The 17,689-nt window shown below is 52.1% G+C and overlaps 1 protein-coding gene across 2 annotated transcripts in view; it reads right to left on the bottom strand.

Annotated features, from left to right (window-relative positions):
• Positions 1-1,187: 1,187 nt before the first annotated feature.
• PACSIN1 (protein kinase C and casein kinase substrate in neurons 1) overlaps positions 1,188-17,689 on the bottom strand; it is a 64,031-nt gene continuing 47,529 nt past the window's right edge. For both annotated transcript variants that reach the window (XM_082415066.1, XM_082415067.1), the window contains exons 2-10: positions 9,427-9,551; positions 8,338-8,494; positions 7,130-7,365; positions 6,570-6,725; positions 6,287-6,462; positions 5,794-5,914; positions 5,568-5,695; positions 4,401-4,588; positions 1,188-3,937 (exon numbers count right to left, since the gene is read on the bottom strand). In XM_082415066.1, the coding sequence (XP_082271192.1) occupies positions 3,828-3,937; positions 4,401-4,588; positions 5,568-5,695; positions 5,794-5,914; positions 6,287-6,462; positions 6,570-6,725; positions 7,130-7,365; positions 8,338-8,494; positions 9,427-9,489 (1,335 nt within the window). In that variant the 5' untranslated portion in view covers positions 9,490-9,551 and the 3' untranslated portion in view covers positions 1,188-3,827. The remainder of the gene's footprint in view (positions 3,938-4,400; positions 4,589-5,567; positions 5,696-5,793; positions 5,915-6,286; positions 6,463-6,569; positions 6,726-7,129; positions 7,366-8,337; positions 8,495-9,426; positions 9,552-17,689) is intronic.

Raw genomic sequence — 17,689 nt, forward strand, 5'->3', positions numbered from 1 at the left:
GGGCGAGGAGTGGGGAGCTGGAGCCGCTCCAGAACGTGGAGCTGCGGGGGGCTTGGGTGGGGCAGCTCCCTGCTGTGTGGATCTGCACGAGGCGCAGAGGCACACACCCATTCAGTGACACCTCCTGAATCCTCTTCCTCCTTCACACACCTGCCTGTCAGGACTCCATCTAGCCTAGGTACTCCCTGACCTTTTGCAGGGGAGCCTGCCTCCAGGGCTCCCCATAACTGCATGGAACAGCCTGTCCAAAGAAGGCAAACTTTTATCTTTACTTGAAGAGTCCTCTGGCTAAAACCAGGGGTTTGTCCCTGAAGGTGGATCTGCGGGATGAAGAATATGGGGGAGAGAACAGATCCAATCCCCAAATGGACCTTTTCTCCCTGCCCTGAGCATGCCCCGAGGCTGGGGGAAAACAGTAGGGGTGAGGGGACTATAGTATATTTGCCTTGAACGATGGGTTTGTGTCAGGACCCTGTCAGGCTGTCAAGGCCAGAAGGGCGTCAGAGAGACATCTAACCAGATGGGGGAGGCTGAGACCCGGGGTGGGGACACAGTGACCTGATGGCAGGACTGGGACAGGGACTCCTGCCCTGCCCCAGAGGGGATCTGGCTGGAGTGGGGAGGCTGGAGCAGGGGCTGGGACTGGAGCTGAAGCTGGGCTGGGGGCTGAGCCCCGGGTATAACAGAGTTAGGAGCCCAGAGCCCCTGTCCTGCCCCCAAAGGGGCCCCACACAGAAATGCTGTCAGAGGTCAGGCAGGACACAGGAAAGTGTGGCATGGCCTGATGTCACACCACAGGGAGCCTGGGACTGTGAACAGCCAGGAGCCACAGGCCTCAGCGGCCACTTTTAGAATTTTACTTTAAAAATGGAAACCTATTTAGGGGTCAAATTCACCCTTGAACCGTGAGTTTGGGACCCCGGATGCCCCAGGTCTCCTGGTCAGTGCTCATCACCAGGCACCCGGGACTCTAAAGGCCACAGCCTTGGAGCCTTAGAGAGCATCTGCTGTGACTTTCCCTGTACAGACAGGACCCGGGGCCCTGGAAGGTGAAGGGACCAGCCCTCAGGCCCCCAGCCCGCAGTGGTCGCCAGGACAGTACCCAGCGTGCTCCCCAACAGACGTCCAACCGCAGGCAACTCTCAGAGCGCTCGCAAGACACACAAGACTCAGGATGACAACGTCCAGCCAGGGTGACACAGTTCTGGATTTTATCCACAGTCATACAATCACAACTTATATATATATATATTTGTATTTATATACCTTTAAATTACACAATCATGTACAAAACAGGTGCATTGCTGAGACCACAGCACTTCTCGGAGTTTCACAGGTGTTGGACTAATGGAGTCAGGAAGCCTAGGGTGGCAGGCGGCGGGGCAGCCCCGGCTCCTCGCAGAGCCAGGCCGCAGAAAGGGCGCTTAACTGGGGACAAAACACGGTACACGCCGAGCCCCGCAGGGCGCCCCGCGGAGCATCCAGGGGGCGGACGGGGGCTACAGGAGGCGGTGGGCGAGGCCGCTACGCTCGGTGTTGAGTGCCCGACACCAGCACTGACAGGTGGGGCTCAGGGGGACTTCTGGGCGGGAGACCCTCCTGCCCTGGGGTCCTGAGGAGCCGGGGGACTGAGAGGGAGTGGTCCCCAACAGGGCCGTGGAGGTGGTTGCTCAGAAGGAATGGGTTTCGAGCCCCCACCCCGGAGTGGGCAGCTGGAGTGCTGAGGGGGACAGGCCTGGGGTCCAGCCAGGGCCACAGCCCCTCCCCAGGTACCGGGAAGCCGCGGGCACAGAGAGGCGGAGTCCAGGCCCAAGGTGCACATGTGCTCGCTTCCTGCCTTCGAAGGGGCAGAGGCCTCCAACCCCAACTCCTGCCCTTGGGGAGAGCCTGAAGAGGCTTTTGTTCTGGAGTCTGGAGGCCTGAGGCTTCCGAAATCTTACTTCAGGCTCTGAGGGGCCTAGGGCACATCTCAGGCTGCAGCAGAGGCCCAGAAAGCAGACAGTAACAAGAACAGGGGTGCTGACAGGGGAGTTTGCCCGACCCTGTGGGTGCCACTGTCCCCAAACCCCCAACTCCCCTGGCCCCAAGGGAGGCCTGCGCCAGCTCAGGCCCCTGTGACTCTGCCCAGGTCCTCTGTGCCCACATGACCAGGCTCAGGGCCTTGAGGCTGGGGTCTGCGACTTCCTGAGTGGGCTGCTGGGAGAAGAAGCACGGAGCAAAAGAGGACTGAGGCTGACGGAGGGGCTGGGGTATCACACTGTCTTTACCTGGAGGCCCGGGGTCCAGGTGCTGCTGGAGCTGAGCGGGTAGGGTGTCTGCACGCCCGAAGCTCAGAAGTAGCATCAGCTGTGAGCAGTAACCTCGCCTGGTGCTGCAGGAAGTCTCACGGCCTCACCCTGGAGGTCCCCGAGAGACTCCTCTTGCCATCATTCCCCTACCTCATTGGGTCTTGTCCTGCCCTGGTCGGCTTCTCAAGCACCCTCGCCCCACTCCTATGGGCCAGGCTGGTTGGTACCTGGTACGAATACCTGGTAATCCAGCACCACTTCCTTTCACCAACCACAGGAAACACTCCTGCTCTTGTGGGAGGCCCTTTGCCTCCTCCCACCCACAAAAGTCCTTTAACTGAGACCCAGGCTTGGAGAGATGGAGGGGCTGCCAGCAGGAGGGGCTGCCAGGGGCTGGGGTTGGGTGAGAGGGGACAAGGAAGAAAGACCTGGCGACTGTCCTGCTTCTGAGGCCAGGGCTCCTCCCTCCTGCAAACCCACGCCTCTCCCATTGGCCACAGGCACCGGGTCCCCAGTGCCTCCCCAGGCAGGCCAGAGCAGGGGAGAGAGGCATGGGAGGCCAGCTTAGCCCAGTGGTTCTACGGTTTTAGATGGACATGGAGGGAGGGAGGGAGGGAGAGAGGGATGGCAAGAGGCCCTCCTCCCCAGGAAAGGGAGGAGGCTGCTACTGTTGTTGGCTTTGCCCTGGGCTTTGGGGCCCCTCCCCCCTGGGCTTTGGGGCCCCTCCCCCCGGCCTGAGGCCTTACGAGAGGGGGGCGGGGTCTGAGGAAGAGCCTGTGCCGGAAGTACTGACAGCGGCAGAGAAGGGCCCCAGCAGGGTCCTCCTGGTCCTTCCGCTGAGCCTGCTCCCCGTTCACTCACCCTCCTACACCCCAGTCACACTGTCCCCAACTCCAGCTCACCCCTCTTCATGTCCTGGGGAGTCTAGGGCCCCCTGGAAAGCTCTATGGGAGAAGAGGGTGACTATCCCTCCTCCAGCCCCACCAGTCCTGAGGGGCGAGGCTAGGAGAAGGGCACTCCCCAGGCAGAGTGGAAGACTAAAGAGGAGGCCCCCTTCTCGGTGGTCTGCAGGGGAGGTCTTTGAGAATAGGGAGGTGGTGGAGGGGAGCAGGGTTGGGCAGGAGGCAGAGGTCATAAAACCAGGCCTAGAGAATGGGCACAGGTGCTGGCAGCCTGGGGTGGGGAGGGGAAGGCTGGAGGGACTGAGGCAGGATGGAAGGGTCCAGGAGACACCCATCTGGGCTAAGGAGACTCTTTGGTGGGATCTGAAGAGCGGATGTTGTGATGTCGCTGTTGGGCTAAGTCCTAAGATCCTCACCTACCCTGGGGCCATCACCCCAAGTCCCACCACCCTGGCCTCCAGGCAAATGCTCTGTCTCTTAGTATTTTTTTGTTTTGTTCTGTTTTGACTTTTAAAAAAATAAAAGCTTGATTGGAAAATATGTCTGGAACTCTATGGCGAGGGGAGGAGGACAAGAGTGGGCAGGGAGGGGAGGCGGTGGGTGAGGAGTGGGGGTGATGTGGAGGAGAGCAGGGTAGCTAGATGGCCTCCACGTAGTTGGCAGGATAGAGGCCCAGCTGCCCGCTGTCCAGCCGCCCGCGGCACCAACCCTGCTCGTCCTCCTCGCCAAGCTTGGTGAGCTCATCTCCTAGGGAGGTTGACACAGAGGAGCTGGTTGACGGGAACTCAGAGAGGACTGACCCCCACCCCCACCTGCCGGGTAAGCCCTCTGATTACACTGGGCCGACCCCAGTGCCCCGCCCATTACTGCCCGGATGCCAGCCCCCGGAGACCAGCCCCAACCACACCTCAACACCCACGGGCGGCCCAGCCAACCACCTAATCTCGGCTCCACCCCGGAAACCCAGGCCCCGCCTCCAGCTTCATTGCCCTAGTCCTGTCCGTCCTCCTGGCAGCCCTGCCCTCAGGCTCCGCCCCCAATCCAAGTTCTGGCCCTACCCCCACCCTATTCTCAGGTCCAGATTCTGCCCCTGGCACCCACTTGCCACTCTCAGGCCCTGCCCTTGCTCTCCAATTGAAGTCTCGCCCCCGAGGCACAGGTCGCCCTCCAGGTCTTGGCCACGCCCATGCGCCAGGCCCCGCCCCCTTACCAGCCTTGAAGCTGAGCTCGTCCTGCTCCTGGCCGTCGTAGTCGTAGAGCGCCCGCACACGCACTCCCTTGGCGTCTTCATCGAAGGGGTTGGAGCCCCCGTTGGCCTCATTTCCCCCAAATGGATTCCCGCTCTCGTCGTCCGACCACTCAGTGGCGTAAGTCTGGCCCCTGTCGTAGCTGCTAACACTGAGACGCAGAGAGAGGACCCAGCATAAGTGGCCTCTCACCCTGTCCTCAGGGCTGCCCCCTCCTCCCAACCAGAGCCCTGACCCTAAATTCCACCAAGGCTGGAGCAAGGATGGGCCTTGTAAAACGGGGTCCGGAGCCAGTGACCCTCACTGACAGCTCTTTAACCAGATGGGAGGCAGGACTATTAGCATTACTCAGCCCTTGAGTGAGGAGGTGCTGAAAGAGACCCCAGAGAACATCTGACCCCTCATCTGAGAGGGGCATTACAACCCAGTGGCTAAGAGTGAGGATTACTAGTACTAGGGATGTAATGTACAACATGATAAAGATAATTAACATTGCTGTATGTTACCTATGAAAGTTACACAGTAAATCCTAAGAGTTCTCACCACCAGGAAAACAATTTTTTTTCTAATTCTTTAACTTTGTATCTATATGAGATGATGGATGTTCACTAAACTTATTGTGCTAATCATTTCATGATGTATGTAAATCAGATCATTATGCTGTACACCTTAACCTTATACAGTGCTATGTATCAATTATATCTCAATAAAACTGGAAGAAAAAAAAAAAAACAAGAAAAGAAAGAAATAAGGCCAAGGCAAATATATGAGTGAGGATTCTGGAGCCAGACCTCTTGGGCATCATATCTTGGCTCTGAGGCTTACTAACTAGCTGTATGACCTTGGGCAAGTCACTTAACCTCTCTGGGTGTTGATTTCTCCATCTGTAAAATGGGAATATTCACACACTCCTCAGAGTGTTGAGAGACATCAAGGAGCTAATTTATGGAAAATGCTTAGAACGGTGCCTGGCACACAGTAGGTGCTCTCACAGGGTTATCTATCACTACCTTTGAGAGGAGCCCAGGGTTGCCATGATTTAGACCATTTCTTGTCTCCTGAGGTAAAACTCAGCTGTCCCAGTGTGTGGACCACCCTGGCCCCCAGGAAGCTCCATAGGAGGCACTTACCTGCCACGGTCCCCAGCCTGGGATGTGGACTCCACCATCCCAGCAGCATTGGTCAGCACTACCCCCTCTGCCTTCTTGGACTGTTTCTCCTTCTTGGTGGTGGTGTGCGGGAGGTCTGGGTTCCACTCCTGGGGGGCGTCAGGGGAGCAGTCAGGCTGGAGGGCTGCCCCCCGAGGCTCCTTCCTGCTGTTTCAGATTCCCCTTCCCCATCCCCACACATCCTCACCTCAAACTGGGGCCAATTCATGGGCATGCCAGGGCCGCTGGTGCTGCGGAACCATCTGAGGTCGTCCTGGGCGTCGGCCCCCCGGATGGCCTGCTCCAGCTCCCGGTACACTTGAACATAGCTGTGCACGGGGGAGATGGAGAGGTGCAGGGCAAGATGCACCATGGCCCCGTCTCAGCCTCAGTGAGGGCCAGAGCCTGTTCAGGAGACCAGGGTGCTGGCGTGCCCCCCAGGTGGGAATCAGGCTGCTTCCAAAGGAGCAATCTCTGAGTGGGCAGCTCCAGGTATGCCCAGTGGGCACCTTCTCCATCCCCACCTTAGCCACTCACCCATCCATCCAAGCATGTTTCTTGAGTATCTGGTGTGCGTCAGCTTAAACCCAGGCAGCCACTGGCCCCTGCAGCTCTGCCCTCCCCTTCCTGTCACTATAACATAGGGCCCAGGATGCCCTGCTGCCTCTGCCTGTGCCCACCGTGCCGCCACGCCCAGCTACCTGCTATTCTCAGCTAGGTTGAGGTGACGTTTGATGTCTAGCAGCACCTCCTTGAGGAAGACCAGCCTCCTTTCCTCAAATTGCTGGCACTGTTCAAACACCTGCTCCATGCCCTCCATGTACTGGGGTGTGGTCTTGCCCACGTCATCCAGCACCTTCTCATACTTCTCCTGCATCTATAGGAACCAGGGCAAGGCGGGGGGTGGTGGTGGTGAGACCCAGGCCTGCAGCTCCCAGCTGCCACCCACTCCAAGGGGCCCTGAGACCCCAGCCCGACCAGCACCTTCTGCACATCCTGCTTGCACTTGTCCACTTTGTCCTGCAGCTTCTTCTGCTGCTCGGGTGTGACCGACTGCTCCGTCTTGCTATTCATCTCCCGGGTCATGGCCAGCTTCTCTTCTTTGCAGGCCAGATGGTAGGCCTTCTTGGCTGCCTCTAACTGTGGGGAGCGGGGAGAGGGGGCAGGGTGTAAGCAGAAGCAAATGTGTTCACTCTCAACTCCTCCCACCTGCCCGCTCCACCGGGAGCTGTGAGCACACATTCTTAAAAGGCGGAAGGGATGCAGGCCCCAGCTCCAGGTATTCAGGAGCAGCACCCACCCATCTGTGCATTTCCCTGCACTGCCTGCCTGCCCCTGTGGACTCCCTCCCATCGGGCACTGCAGGGCCTGCCCTATCTGTGGATGTTTCTTTCTGGCAGGCAGTGCTGCTCCCCTGTGGGCCCAATACCAGCGGGCAATGCACCGCCTGCCACATCCGTAGAAACCCTCCCTCTGATCAGTCTGCCACTCTTGAGCCCAGCTGCCCAGCCTCGCCCCTTCCGTGGCAGCCGCCCACCAGGCACCTCCTTTATCTTCTTGGCCCAGGGCTTCTGGGCCTTGCGGAAGCCGTCTTCAGCCTCCTTGGTCTCCTTGAAGCCGCCCATGATCTGCTTGTGATAGGCATCCTTCTGCCAGTTCTTGACCTTCTCCAGGTCCTCGTTTAGCAGGCTGTTCTTCACCTCCTGGTGCAGTTCGCTCACCTTGTCCGCCTCCGTCATCATGGCACCCCAGGCCCGCTCCAGGCTGCCATACTGTGGGCCTGAGGAAATGGCCATGCGGTCACCGGGTCCTCATTACCCCCGGCCCAGAGGCCCGCCTCACGCCTCCTTTTTCTGAGGCTTTCCCCATACTTCCCATGGCAGCAGAAATGCCCTCCTCTGCTCTCCCTATAGTTTTATCCATCTTCCAGGGCCGAAGAACAGCCACCTCCTTCAGGAAGCCTTTTCTGAGTACTCTATCCTCACACACCTCGGCCTCCAGCCCTCATGAATTGTTCTTACAGCGTCCGTCTCTGGGCCTACTCCCTGTCTCCCCCATCAGCTTGTGAGCCCCATGGGCGGCAGCCTGGACCCCCATGAGCTCTCACAAGCCAGCACAGCACCAGGCACACAGTTGGTGCTCCGGGAATGTTGACTGAACGTAAAACTGAAGAACCAACTGGTGACAGATAACAGGAAGCCACTGGGACCAGACATCCCACAGGATCTGGACCAGCAAGAACAATTGCTATAATAAAATTTGCATATGGGCCACATTAAACGCCCTGAATTTGATAGTTGAACTATGGTTATGTAAACAAATGTTCTTATTCTTTGGTGCTACATGAAGAATTTAGGGTGAAGGGGCATGTCTCTAACTTAAATGGTTCGGAAAAGATATGCCTATAAATAGAGAGGGAGTGAGAAAACAAACGTAGTAAAATGTGAGCTGGTGAGTCTGGGTGAAAGGTATGTAATTCTCTGTACTGTTCTAGCAACTGTTCTCTAAGCTTAAATTATTTCAAAATAAAAAGTTGTTTTTAATCCAACCTAAAATTGCAGAAAGTAGAGCTGACCGGGGACAGGGGAGGCCTGCGTGGTTTGGGAGGGGAAATGTGCAGGGCAGGGCCCGGCGACTGGGGGGTGCAGGTGCATCCAGAGGCAGGGCGCTCCCGGGACCCAGACAGTGGGGGGCCGGTTAGCGCCTGGGGTGTGCGCACGGGCTGGGCATGGGGCAGGAGGGGGAGGGGCACCTTTCTCGATGAGCTGGCGCCAGCGCTTGGCCCAGTCGGTGAGCTGCTGCGCATACGCCTTCTCGATCTTGGCGCGCTCCTGCACGCAGTTCATCAGGTCGTTGCACAACCGGTGCCCGTCATCGATGCGCTTCACCGTCCGCTTGTAGTTCCCCACCTGGCGGCCGAGCAGCGAGCACGACTCCCGCGGGCTCCCCGCCTCGCCCGCCCGGCCGCCCTGGCCACCCTGTCCTGCAGGGGGCGCCCGCTGGGCCACCCCGGCCGCCCCGCGCTCACACCCTGGGGGCTCTGCACCCTCTCGCTGACGGAGGCTTGGACACCCCCCTCACACCCCACCGTCTATACCCTCCCTCATCCCACTTTAAACAGAATTTCCTCACTGCCACCAAGTGCAGAAGGATATTTATAATTTGGACTTAGACTCAAATGAATTATTCATTTTGTACTTGCCGTGGTAAATCTATTATATTTATATAGACTCATATAAGCGTTGAGCTGAGCTGCAGCTTCTTGACATAATATTATGTTTTGTAGACATCTCATTAAACACTTATTAATTTAGGTTTGGCAGTTTTCACTTCGGGTTTTGGAAGCCGATGGAAAATTTCTTTCTGGGTCTCAAATATTTTGGGAGGCTCCTGCAATGCTGGCTCCACCTCTTTGTCGCTGTGGGGCTCCCTGAACTCGTAACACTTCTCTGTGACCAGTGCTCCGCCCCCTGCCCACTGCATAGGGTAGAAGGCGGGGCACAGCTGTGAAAGGCCACGTAAGCTGTAAAGTGCTGCACCTGCCTGCGTGAAGCACGAGGAGTCTCAGCCGGGGCCCCCAGAGCAGAGGGTCAGGAGGGCCCTGTTCCGCATCATAAATTCCACAGGATCTCTCCAGGGGCAGCTGTGGGGCAGAGGGGCTCTGGGCTCAATGGTCTGTAGGAACCACTTGGTGGCAACAACTGCCCGCTGGACATGGAGGGCTTTGGAGGGGTCCGTGGGGCTGGGGAGCAAGATCTGAGGTCACGGGTGGGTGGGAGCCTGGGCCTCCATGCAGCCAGGCTGCCTGGTCCCCAGGACCTGGGGAGCATCTAAGCCTCACCTCCCAGAAGCTGTCGGTGGTCTCCTCCGGAGCTAGCGAGGCCTCGTCGTAGGAGCCAGACATGGTGTGGCCGTTGCGGGGTGGACAGGTGTGGAGCGGCGGTCAGCAGGCCGGCTGCTCATGCGCTGGGAGGGCAGGAGAGAGATCCTGGAGATGAGGGCAGCTCCCCGCATGCCCCATTCCAGGCCTGGGGCCCCAACTTGCTGTGGGCCTCGCATTGGATGGGGGCTCAGAGACTGGCTCCCCATCCCTAGGGTAACCCCAAGAGCCACCCTGTAGCACCCCTCATGCCCACCTCCCGGTCTCTCCGCCATAAGCTCTTCACTCCACATCCTGTCCTTCCCCTCTCCCCTAAGTCCGTCATCCAGCTCAAGTGTGGGCACCTCTTCTCAGAAGCCTGCTGCAACCACCAGAACCATGGTGCCTACAACTGTTTTTGTGCTCCTGGACTCTTAGAGCTAAAACCTAGGGCCACGTAATTACATATTTGCTTTATATAAATCCGCAGTTTGCTTCACAGACACACACAGCTCCTCAAAGCCAGCAATCAGGCTTATCTTTGTGCATGTCCTGCCCTCCCCCTCCCCAGGACCTGGCACCCTGGGGCTCAATGATGAACCCTAGAAAGCTTCTCAATCTGCCCACCTCGGTACTGCCCACCCTGACACAGCTGAATCCTTGCACCTGGTGCAAAAGACCCACCTCAGCTCCCGCCCAATCCCCAATTGACGCAGAACCCCTGGTCTCAGCCCCTAGAACCTCCCTGAACCCCCCCACCTGAAGCCTGGACCCGAGACCCTCGGGAAGCTGGCAGCAGGCCCCCTCCTACCTCCCGCCCAGGCTCAGCGCCTCCTCAGATCTCTGAGGTACTGGGCTCCTGTAAATGCCCTTCTGGCTGCCCTGGTGCCCAGCCTCAAAGCCTCCATTAGCCGCTTACGTATCTCCTGAGTCCCAGACATGTGGCTTCCTGGCTCACAGGTCAGAGCACCGCAATCTGCGTGAACATCGGGGTGGCTGTGTGTACCATGGATCTGTCAGCAGGCATCACGGCTGTCCAATCTAGGCCATGTGCTGCCCCCGGGCCAGGGCAGGCACTGCCCTACTCCCATCCCCCAGTCCTCGTCGCCACCCTGGACAAGAATGGCTCAGTAGTTAGGAGACAGGACACAGAGAGCTAGGGGCCTGGTCTTCAAAGGGGCAGTGAGTCCAGGCTGGGCCTGACCCTGAAATGGAGCAGGACCCTATGATCCTTGCTGCCCATGTCCTCAGCCTGCCTTTTGTCTGTGGAAAAACTTTAGCCAAACAGTAAGTTTAATCAGATAAGTGAGAAAATGCAGAAACAAGACTAAAAGTCTAAGAGTCTAAACAAGTCCAACAAGAGAAAATAGTAATAGTTTAGTCATTAAGCATAGTCAAGGACCTTTAGTTCCTCTTCAAGGGCTATAGATAATATTCTGAGCCATATCCTGTGAGCTGTCTTACAGATACTAAAACCCCTACCAGGTGGAAGAAGTTAACTACATGATGACCAGGCTGTAGCCATGACATAAGCTGCCACAATTCCAAGAACTGGCCTGAAAGAAATGTGAACAAACCGACCCTTGAACTGAAGACTAACTGTACTTAAACAATCAAGATGACACTGATCAGACCACTGCATGACCAATTTCAAGATGACTGTCAGAGCTGACTGTGCTGTTTCTGCAAGTAGCCCCTCCCCTTCACCTACAGAAGCTCTTGCCCACTGATTGTTAGTGGGGGGAAACTGGCCTTTGGACAGGAATCTGCCCTCCCCCCAGATTGCCAGCCTCCAAAATAAAGTAAACTTTTCTTTCCACCAAACTTGCTTTTTTTTTTTTTAAATTTTATTTATTTATTTATTTATTTATTTATTTATTTATTTATTTATGGCTGTGTTGGGTCTTCGTTTCTGCGCGAGGGCTTTCTCTAGTTGCGGCAAGTGGGGGCCACTCTTCATCGCGGTGCGCGGGCCTCTCACTATCGCGGCCTCTCTTGTTGCGGAGCACAGGCTCCAGACGCGCAGGCCCAGCAGTTGTGGCTCACGGGCCTAGTTACTCCACGGCATGTGGGATCTTCCCAGACCAGGGCTCGAACCCGTGTCCCCTGCACTGGCAGGCAGATTCTCAACCACTGCGCCACCAAGGAAGCCCCAAACTTGCCTCTTAATTGGCTTTACGGCAGGGAGCAGCCGGATCCCCACTTTCAGTAACAGTTTTTGGCACCTGACGTAGGGCTGCTGCACTCTCACAGCACCTGGCTCCCTGGGGTTTTCCCGAGCAGACTCGCCCACCATGACCATGTGCTGGGATGGCTGCGAGGAGCCCGCCACTCGTGGCTAGCTGGTCCTGAGAGAGGGATTTGGGGGGACGTTCCTAGCAGCTGCCAAAACCATTTGTTTCGGGAATCCTCCCTGTTTCTCCCCTGCTCGGCACTGGCTGCCAATGTACGTTTTTCCTCGGTGGAACGGAAACATGCATCTAGACGAGCTGACAAGCTCCAAGACAAAGTCCACTGGTGTGTACCCAGGCAAACTTCTATTTTGAGCACAAAGTGCTATTTGGGCATTTTGCCAATTGGTTCTGACATGTGTCTGACACTGAGGACCATTTGTGTTGGGGAAATATTTGTTTGGGACTCTGTATCAGTCATCCTCTTGGAGGATTTGTGACAGTTCTGTCTTCTGGTGTGTGAGTGTATATTCCATTTGTGTGACTGGAAAAATTTTAGCTATGAGATTATGACTAAAGAAAAAAGACAATTTTTTTTGGCCACACTGCTTGACATACAGGATCCTAGTTCCCCGACCAGGGATCGAACCTGTGTCCCCTGCAGTGGAAGCACAGGGTCTCAAGAACTGGACCACCAGGGAAGTCCCAAAGATAATTTTTTTTTTACCAATCTAAGACAACAGTATTCTTTAGACTCTGGAGAAAATTGGTTAAGATGAAACTCTTTTGAAATTACAAAAGAGTTTTGAAATTCTTCTGGTTCTTTTTGCATCAGCAGTTAGAGAAAGCTAGCTTGATAAAATACTCTTTTCAGAATTCTGACCCTCAGAGAACAAAAATATGCCTAGGAGAAAACTTGAAGTTAACTCTTATCATGTCCTTGAAATACAAACACAGCCCACTTTGCCTGCGACTTCAGCCTTGGGTTAATTAGTAGAACTTCAAAAGATGTTTGGGTTTATTAAACATGCATCTTGTACCACAATAAAGAGAAACTATGCTATGCGAAAAAATGTAAGTTTTTAGAGGTTATGGAATATGTTCTTTTTTAAAATTAATTATTTTATTTTTGGTTGTGTTGGGTCTTCATTGCTGGGTGCGGGCTTTCTCTAGTTGTGGCGAGTGGGGGCTACTCTTCGTTGCAGTGGACGGGCTTCTCATTGCGGTGGCTTCTTTTATTGCAGAGCATGGGCTCTAGTTGCACGGGCTTCAGTAGTTGTGGCAGGCGGGCTCAGTAGTTGTGGCTCGCAGGCTCTAGTGCACAGGTTCTGTAGTTATGGTGCATGGGCTTAGTTGCTCCACAGCATGTGGGAGCTTCCCGGACCAGGGATTGAACCCGTGTCCCCTGCATTGGCAGGTGGATTCTCAACCACTGCGCCACCAGGGAAGTCCCAGAATATGTTCTTAAGTTTGCCAATCAGTAAATGCTGGTATAACAGTTCAATTACTTACTTCTTGGTTTTGTTAAGGCTTTTAAGTGTTAAAAACTGAAATATGTAATTAAAGCTACTAAAAATGATAAGGGAAGCATTTCAGTGTGTAAAGCAAGTAGGATATGCATGGTCGGCAGAGAAGGTATAAAGAATGGAGATATTTTTGTTGAGGAAAAATGATGGTAATAATCTTGTCCTAGAGCTGGTTATTTCTGGATGGGGAAATCATATGGATACAAAAGTGATAAAAAGTTTGCAAAAAAAGGGAACTTTGAGAAAAGAATTTTGTACACTGTCAGGAGTGATTAAGATTAGATTGGATTTAATTAGGTTAATATCTATAGCAAGCTGGTAAAGACTGGAATTTGGTTTCTTTCTCCCTGTTAAGAGAACAAAATTTTCCTGGAATACTGAGCTGCTTTTAATAACAGATTGTAAGTTTCTTTCTTTTTTCTTTTAATAACACCAATATTTTTTAAATTAATTAATTAATTAATTAATTAATTAATTTTTTGGCTGCATTGGGTCTTCATTGCTGTGCATGGGCTTTCTCTAGTAGCAGAGGCTACTCTTCGTTGCAGTGTGCAGGCTTCTCATTGCAGTGGCTTCTCTTGTTGCAGAGCACGGGCTCTAGGCGCGCGGGCTTCAGTAGTTGTGGCCTGCAGGCTCTAGAGCACAGGCTCGGTAGTTGTGGTGCACCGGCTTAGTTGCTTCACAGCATGTGGGATCTTCCCAGACCAGGGCTCGAACCTGTGTCCCCTGCATTGGCAGGCGGATTCTTAACCGCTGCGCCACCAGAGAAGCCTGTAAGTTTCTTTCTCTAGCCAACTTTGAGTATTCCAAAAGGCCCCTAGGCATCTCAGAAGAAATATTAAAGCAACTAGGATTTCGTAAGTTAAATTATATGGACAACATTTGATAACTTTCAGATCATACTGCTGAACTGGGTAAGAAATTTAAAGAATTCTAATGAAAAGCTATTGTTTTGCTTCAAACCATATGTATATATATATTTGGCTGCGCTGTGCAGCATGCAGGATCTTAGTTTCCTGACCAGGGATTGAACCCGTGTCCCCTGCATTAGGAGTGCAGAGTCTTAACCACTGGACTGCCAAGGAAGTCCCTCAAACCATAATTTTGACCCCAATGTTTAGGATGGAAAAAATTGGCTAGTTATCATAGAGCATAATTACTTATGATGTGTATCACTGCTGGCTTTAAGTTTACTACTAAAAGCACATGTACAGGGACTTCCCTGGTGGCACAGAGGTTAAGACTCCATGCTCACAATGCAGGGGGCCCAGGTTTGATCCCTGGTCTGGGAACTAGATCCCACATGCATGCCGCAACTAAGAGTTTGCATGCCACAACTAAGGAGCCCACAAGCCGCAACTAAGGAGCTGGCAAGCCACAACTAAGGGGCCTTCGAGCCGCAACTAAGGAGCCCACCTGCCGCAACCAAGACACAATGCAACCAAATAAATAATAAATATTTTTAAAAATAAAAGCACATGTACAATGCTTGTGTGACAATTGGGTATTAGTGCTAAAATGTGTAGCCTATAAAATGTTTCCCCATCAGCATACCCCTGTATTAGTTTGTTATGTCTGATTAGTTTTCCCCCATCATGGATAACTAGGCCAATATATAACCAAAAAGTAGGTCTAGCACTGAGGGACATGAATGAACCCAGAGCAGGCAATGGAGCTACATCTGGCAGTGCTGGAAAAATATATTGATTATCAATGCTTTCTGTGCAAATATTTGCAATTAAAGTGGGGGCGAAATGATGGAAGAAATTTTCACATATTGAGGTATGGGGAAGTCATTCTGGCTTACACATGATTTAATTTGAACTTTAGACTAACTAAAACAGCCTGTTTGTGGCCTAGTAAACATACATTGTATATCTGCTTTAACCATTAAGGAAAAAAAAAAAAAACACATTCAGAGAATAATACAAAGATGCATTTTGATTGTTATCCTCATTGTAATATGTCTACTAATTTTCAAATGTTTGTCCGGGTACTATGACAAGTAATCAAAGAGAGAGTTAATGTTTTCATAATATAAAATGTTGGGGACTTCCCCAGTGGCGCAGTGGTTAAGAATCTACCTGCCAATGCAGGGGACATGGATTCGATCCCTGGTCCGGGAAGATCCCACATGCTGCAGAGCAACTAAGCCCGTGCGAGACAACTACTGAGCCTGCGCTCTAGAGCCTGCGAGCCACAACTACGGAGCCTGCATGCTACAACTACTGAAGCCTGCGCACCTAGGGCCTGTGCTCTGCAACAAGAGAAGCCACCACAATGAGAAGCCCGCACACTGCAACAAAGAGTAGCCCCCACTCGTCACAACTAGAGAAAGCCCGCACGCAGTAACAAAGACCCAACGCAGCCAATAAGTAAATTTAAAAAAAAATGCTGATGCTAAGCTTGGAACTTGAGATTATTTCCAACTCTGTGTCGTTCCCAAAATTAGGCAGGACTACGCCCCACTTCAGCAGGAAGTAGTGAGAGCAGTTGTCGTGCCATTCACTCAAAGATTTGGGGAAACCTGGAACAGAAATGGAACTAAAACAGAATTCCTCTACCAAGTCTATGATTAACCTCTGTATCCAAAACTTTATTCCCTTTCTTGTTTTGTACCTGTCCCTCCTCAAGACTGAGGAGTATCAAAGAAAAGGGGGTATTGAAATGGAGCAGGACCCTATGGTCCTTGCCCCACATGTCCTCAGCCTGCCTTTTGAGTGTGGAAAAACTTTAGCCAAAGAGTAAGTTTAATCAGAGAAGTGAGAAAATGAAGAAACAAAGGAAAATAGTCCAATAAGACTAAATAATAATAGATTAGTCATTAAGCATAGTCAAGGGCCATTAGTTCCTCCTCAAGGGCTATAGGTAATACTCTGAGCCATATCCTATGAGCTGTCTTATAGATACTAAAACCCCACCAGGTGGAAGAAGTTAACTACATGATGACCAGGCTGTAGCCATGACATAAGCTGCCACAGTTCTGAGAGCTGGACTCAAAGAAATGGGAATAAACCAACCCTGGAATTGAAGATTAACTGTACTTAAAATAATCAAGATGCTCTACGTCAAAAAAACAAACAAGCCAATCAAAAAATGGGCAGAAGATCTAAATAGACATTTCTCCAAAGAAGACACAGAGATGGCCAAAAAGCACATGAAAAGATGCTCAACATCACTAATTATCAGAGAAATGCAAATCAAAACTACAATGAGGTATCACCTCACACTGGTCAGAATGGCCATATCAAAAAGTCTACAAACAATAAATGCTGGAGAGGGTGTGGAGAAAAGGGAACCCTCCTACGCTATTGGTGGGAATGTAAATTGGTATAATCACTATGGAGAATAGTATGGAGGTTCCTTAAAAAGACAAAAATAGAGCTACCATATGGTCCAGCAATCACACTCCTGGGCATATACCTGAAGAAAACCATACTTCAAAAAGACATGTGGGCTTCCCTGGTGACGCAGTGGTTAAGAGTCTGCCTGCCAATGCTGGGGACACGGGTTCGAGCCCTGGTCCGGGAAGATCCCATGTGCTGCGAAGCAACTAGGCCATGCACCACAGCTGCTAAGCCTGCACTCTGGAGCCTGCAAGCCACAATTGCTGAGCCCATGTGCCACAACTACTGAAGCCCGTGCGCCTGGAGCCCGTGCTCCACAACAAGAGAGGCCACTGCAATGAGAAGCCCGTGCACCACAACGAGGAGTGGCCCCTGCTCACCACAATTAGAGAAAGCCCATGCACAGCAACAAAGACCCAATGCTGCCAAAAATAAATAAATAAATATATATAAAAAAAAGACACATGCACCCCAAAGTTCATTGCAGCACTATTTACAATAGCCAAGACGTGGAAGCAAACTAAACGTCCATCCACAGAGGAATGGATAAAGAAAATGTAGTACATATATACAATAGAATATTACTCAGCCATAAAAAAGAACGAAATAATGCCATTTCGTTGCAGCAATATGGATGCAGCAATATGGATGGACCTACAGATTATCATACTAAGTGAAGTTAAGTCAGACAGAGAAAGACAAATATATATCACTCATATGTGGAATCTAATTTTTTTAAATGATACAAATGAACTTACTTATAAAACAGAAACAGACTCACAGATTTCGAAAACAAACTTATGGTTACCAAAGGGGAAACATGGCGGTGGGCGGAGGGGGATAAATTAGGAGTTTACGATTAACATACACACACTACTGTATATAAAATAGATAACCAACAAGGACCTACAGCACAGGGAACTCTACTCAATATTCTGTAATAACCTATATGGGTAAAAAATTGGAAAAAGAACAAATGTATGTATAACTGAATCACTTTGCTGTACACCTGAAACTAGCACAACATTGTAAATCAACTATACATCAATAGAAAATTTAAAAAATAAAAAAACAAGACGATGCTGATTAAACCACTGCATGACCAATTTCAAGATGACTGTCAGAACTGAATGCTGTTTCTGCATGTAGCCCCCTCCCTCTGTCTATAAAAGCTCTTGCCTACTGATTGTCAGTGGGGGGG

This window comes from Balaenoptera physalus (assembly GCF_965194825.1).
Source record: "Balaenoptera physalus genome assembly, chromosome: 11".
Taxonomy (NCBI): Eukaryota; Metazoa; Chordata; class Mammalia; order Artiodactyla; family Balaenopteridae; genus Balaenoptera; species Balaenoptera physalus.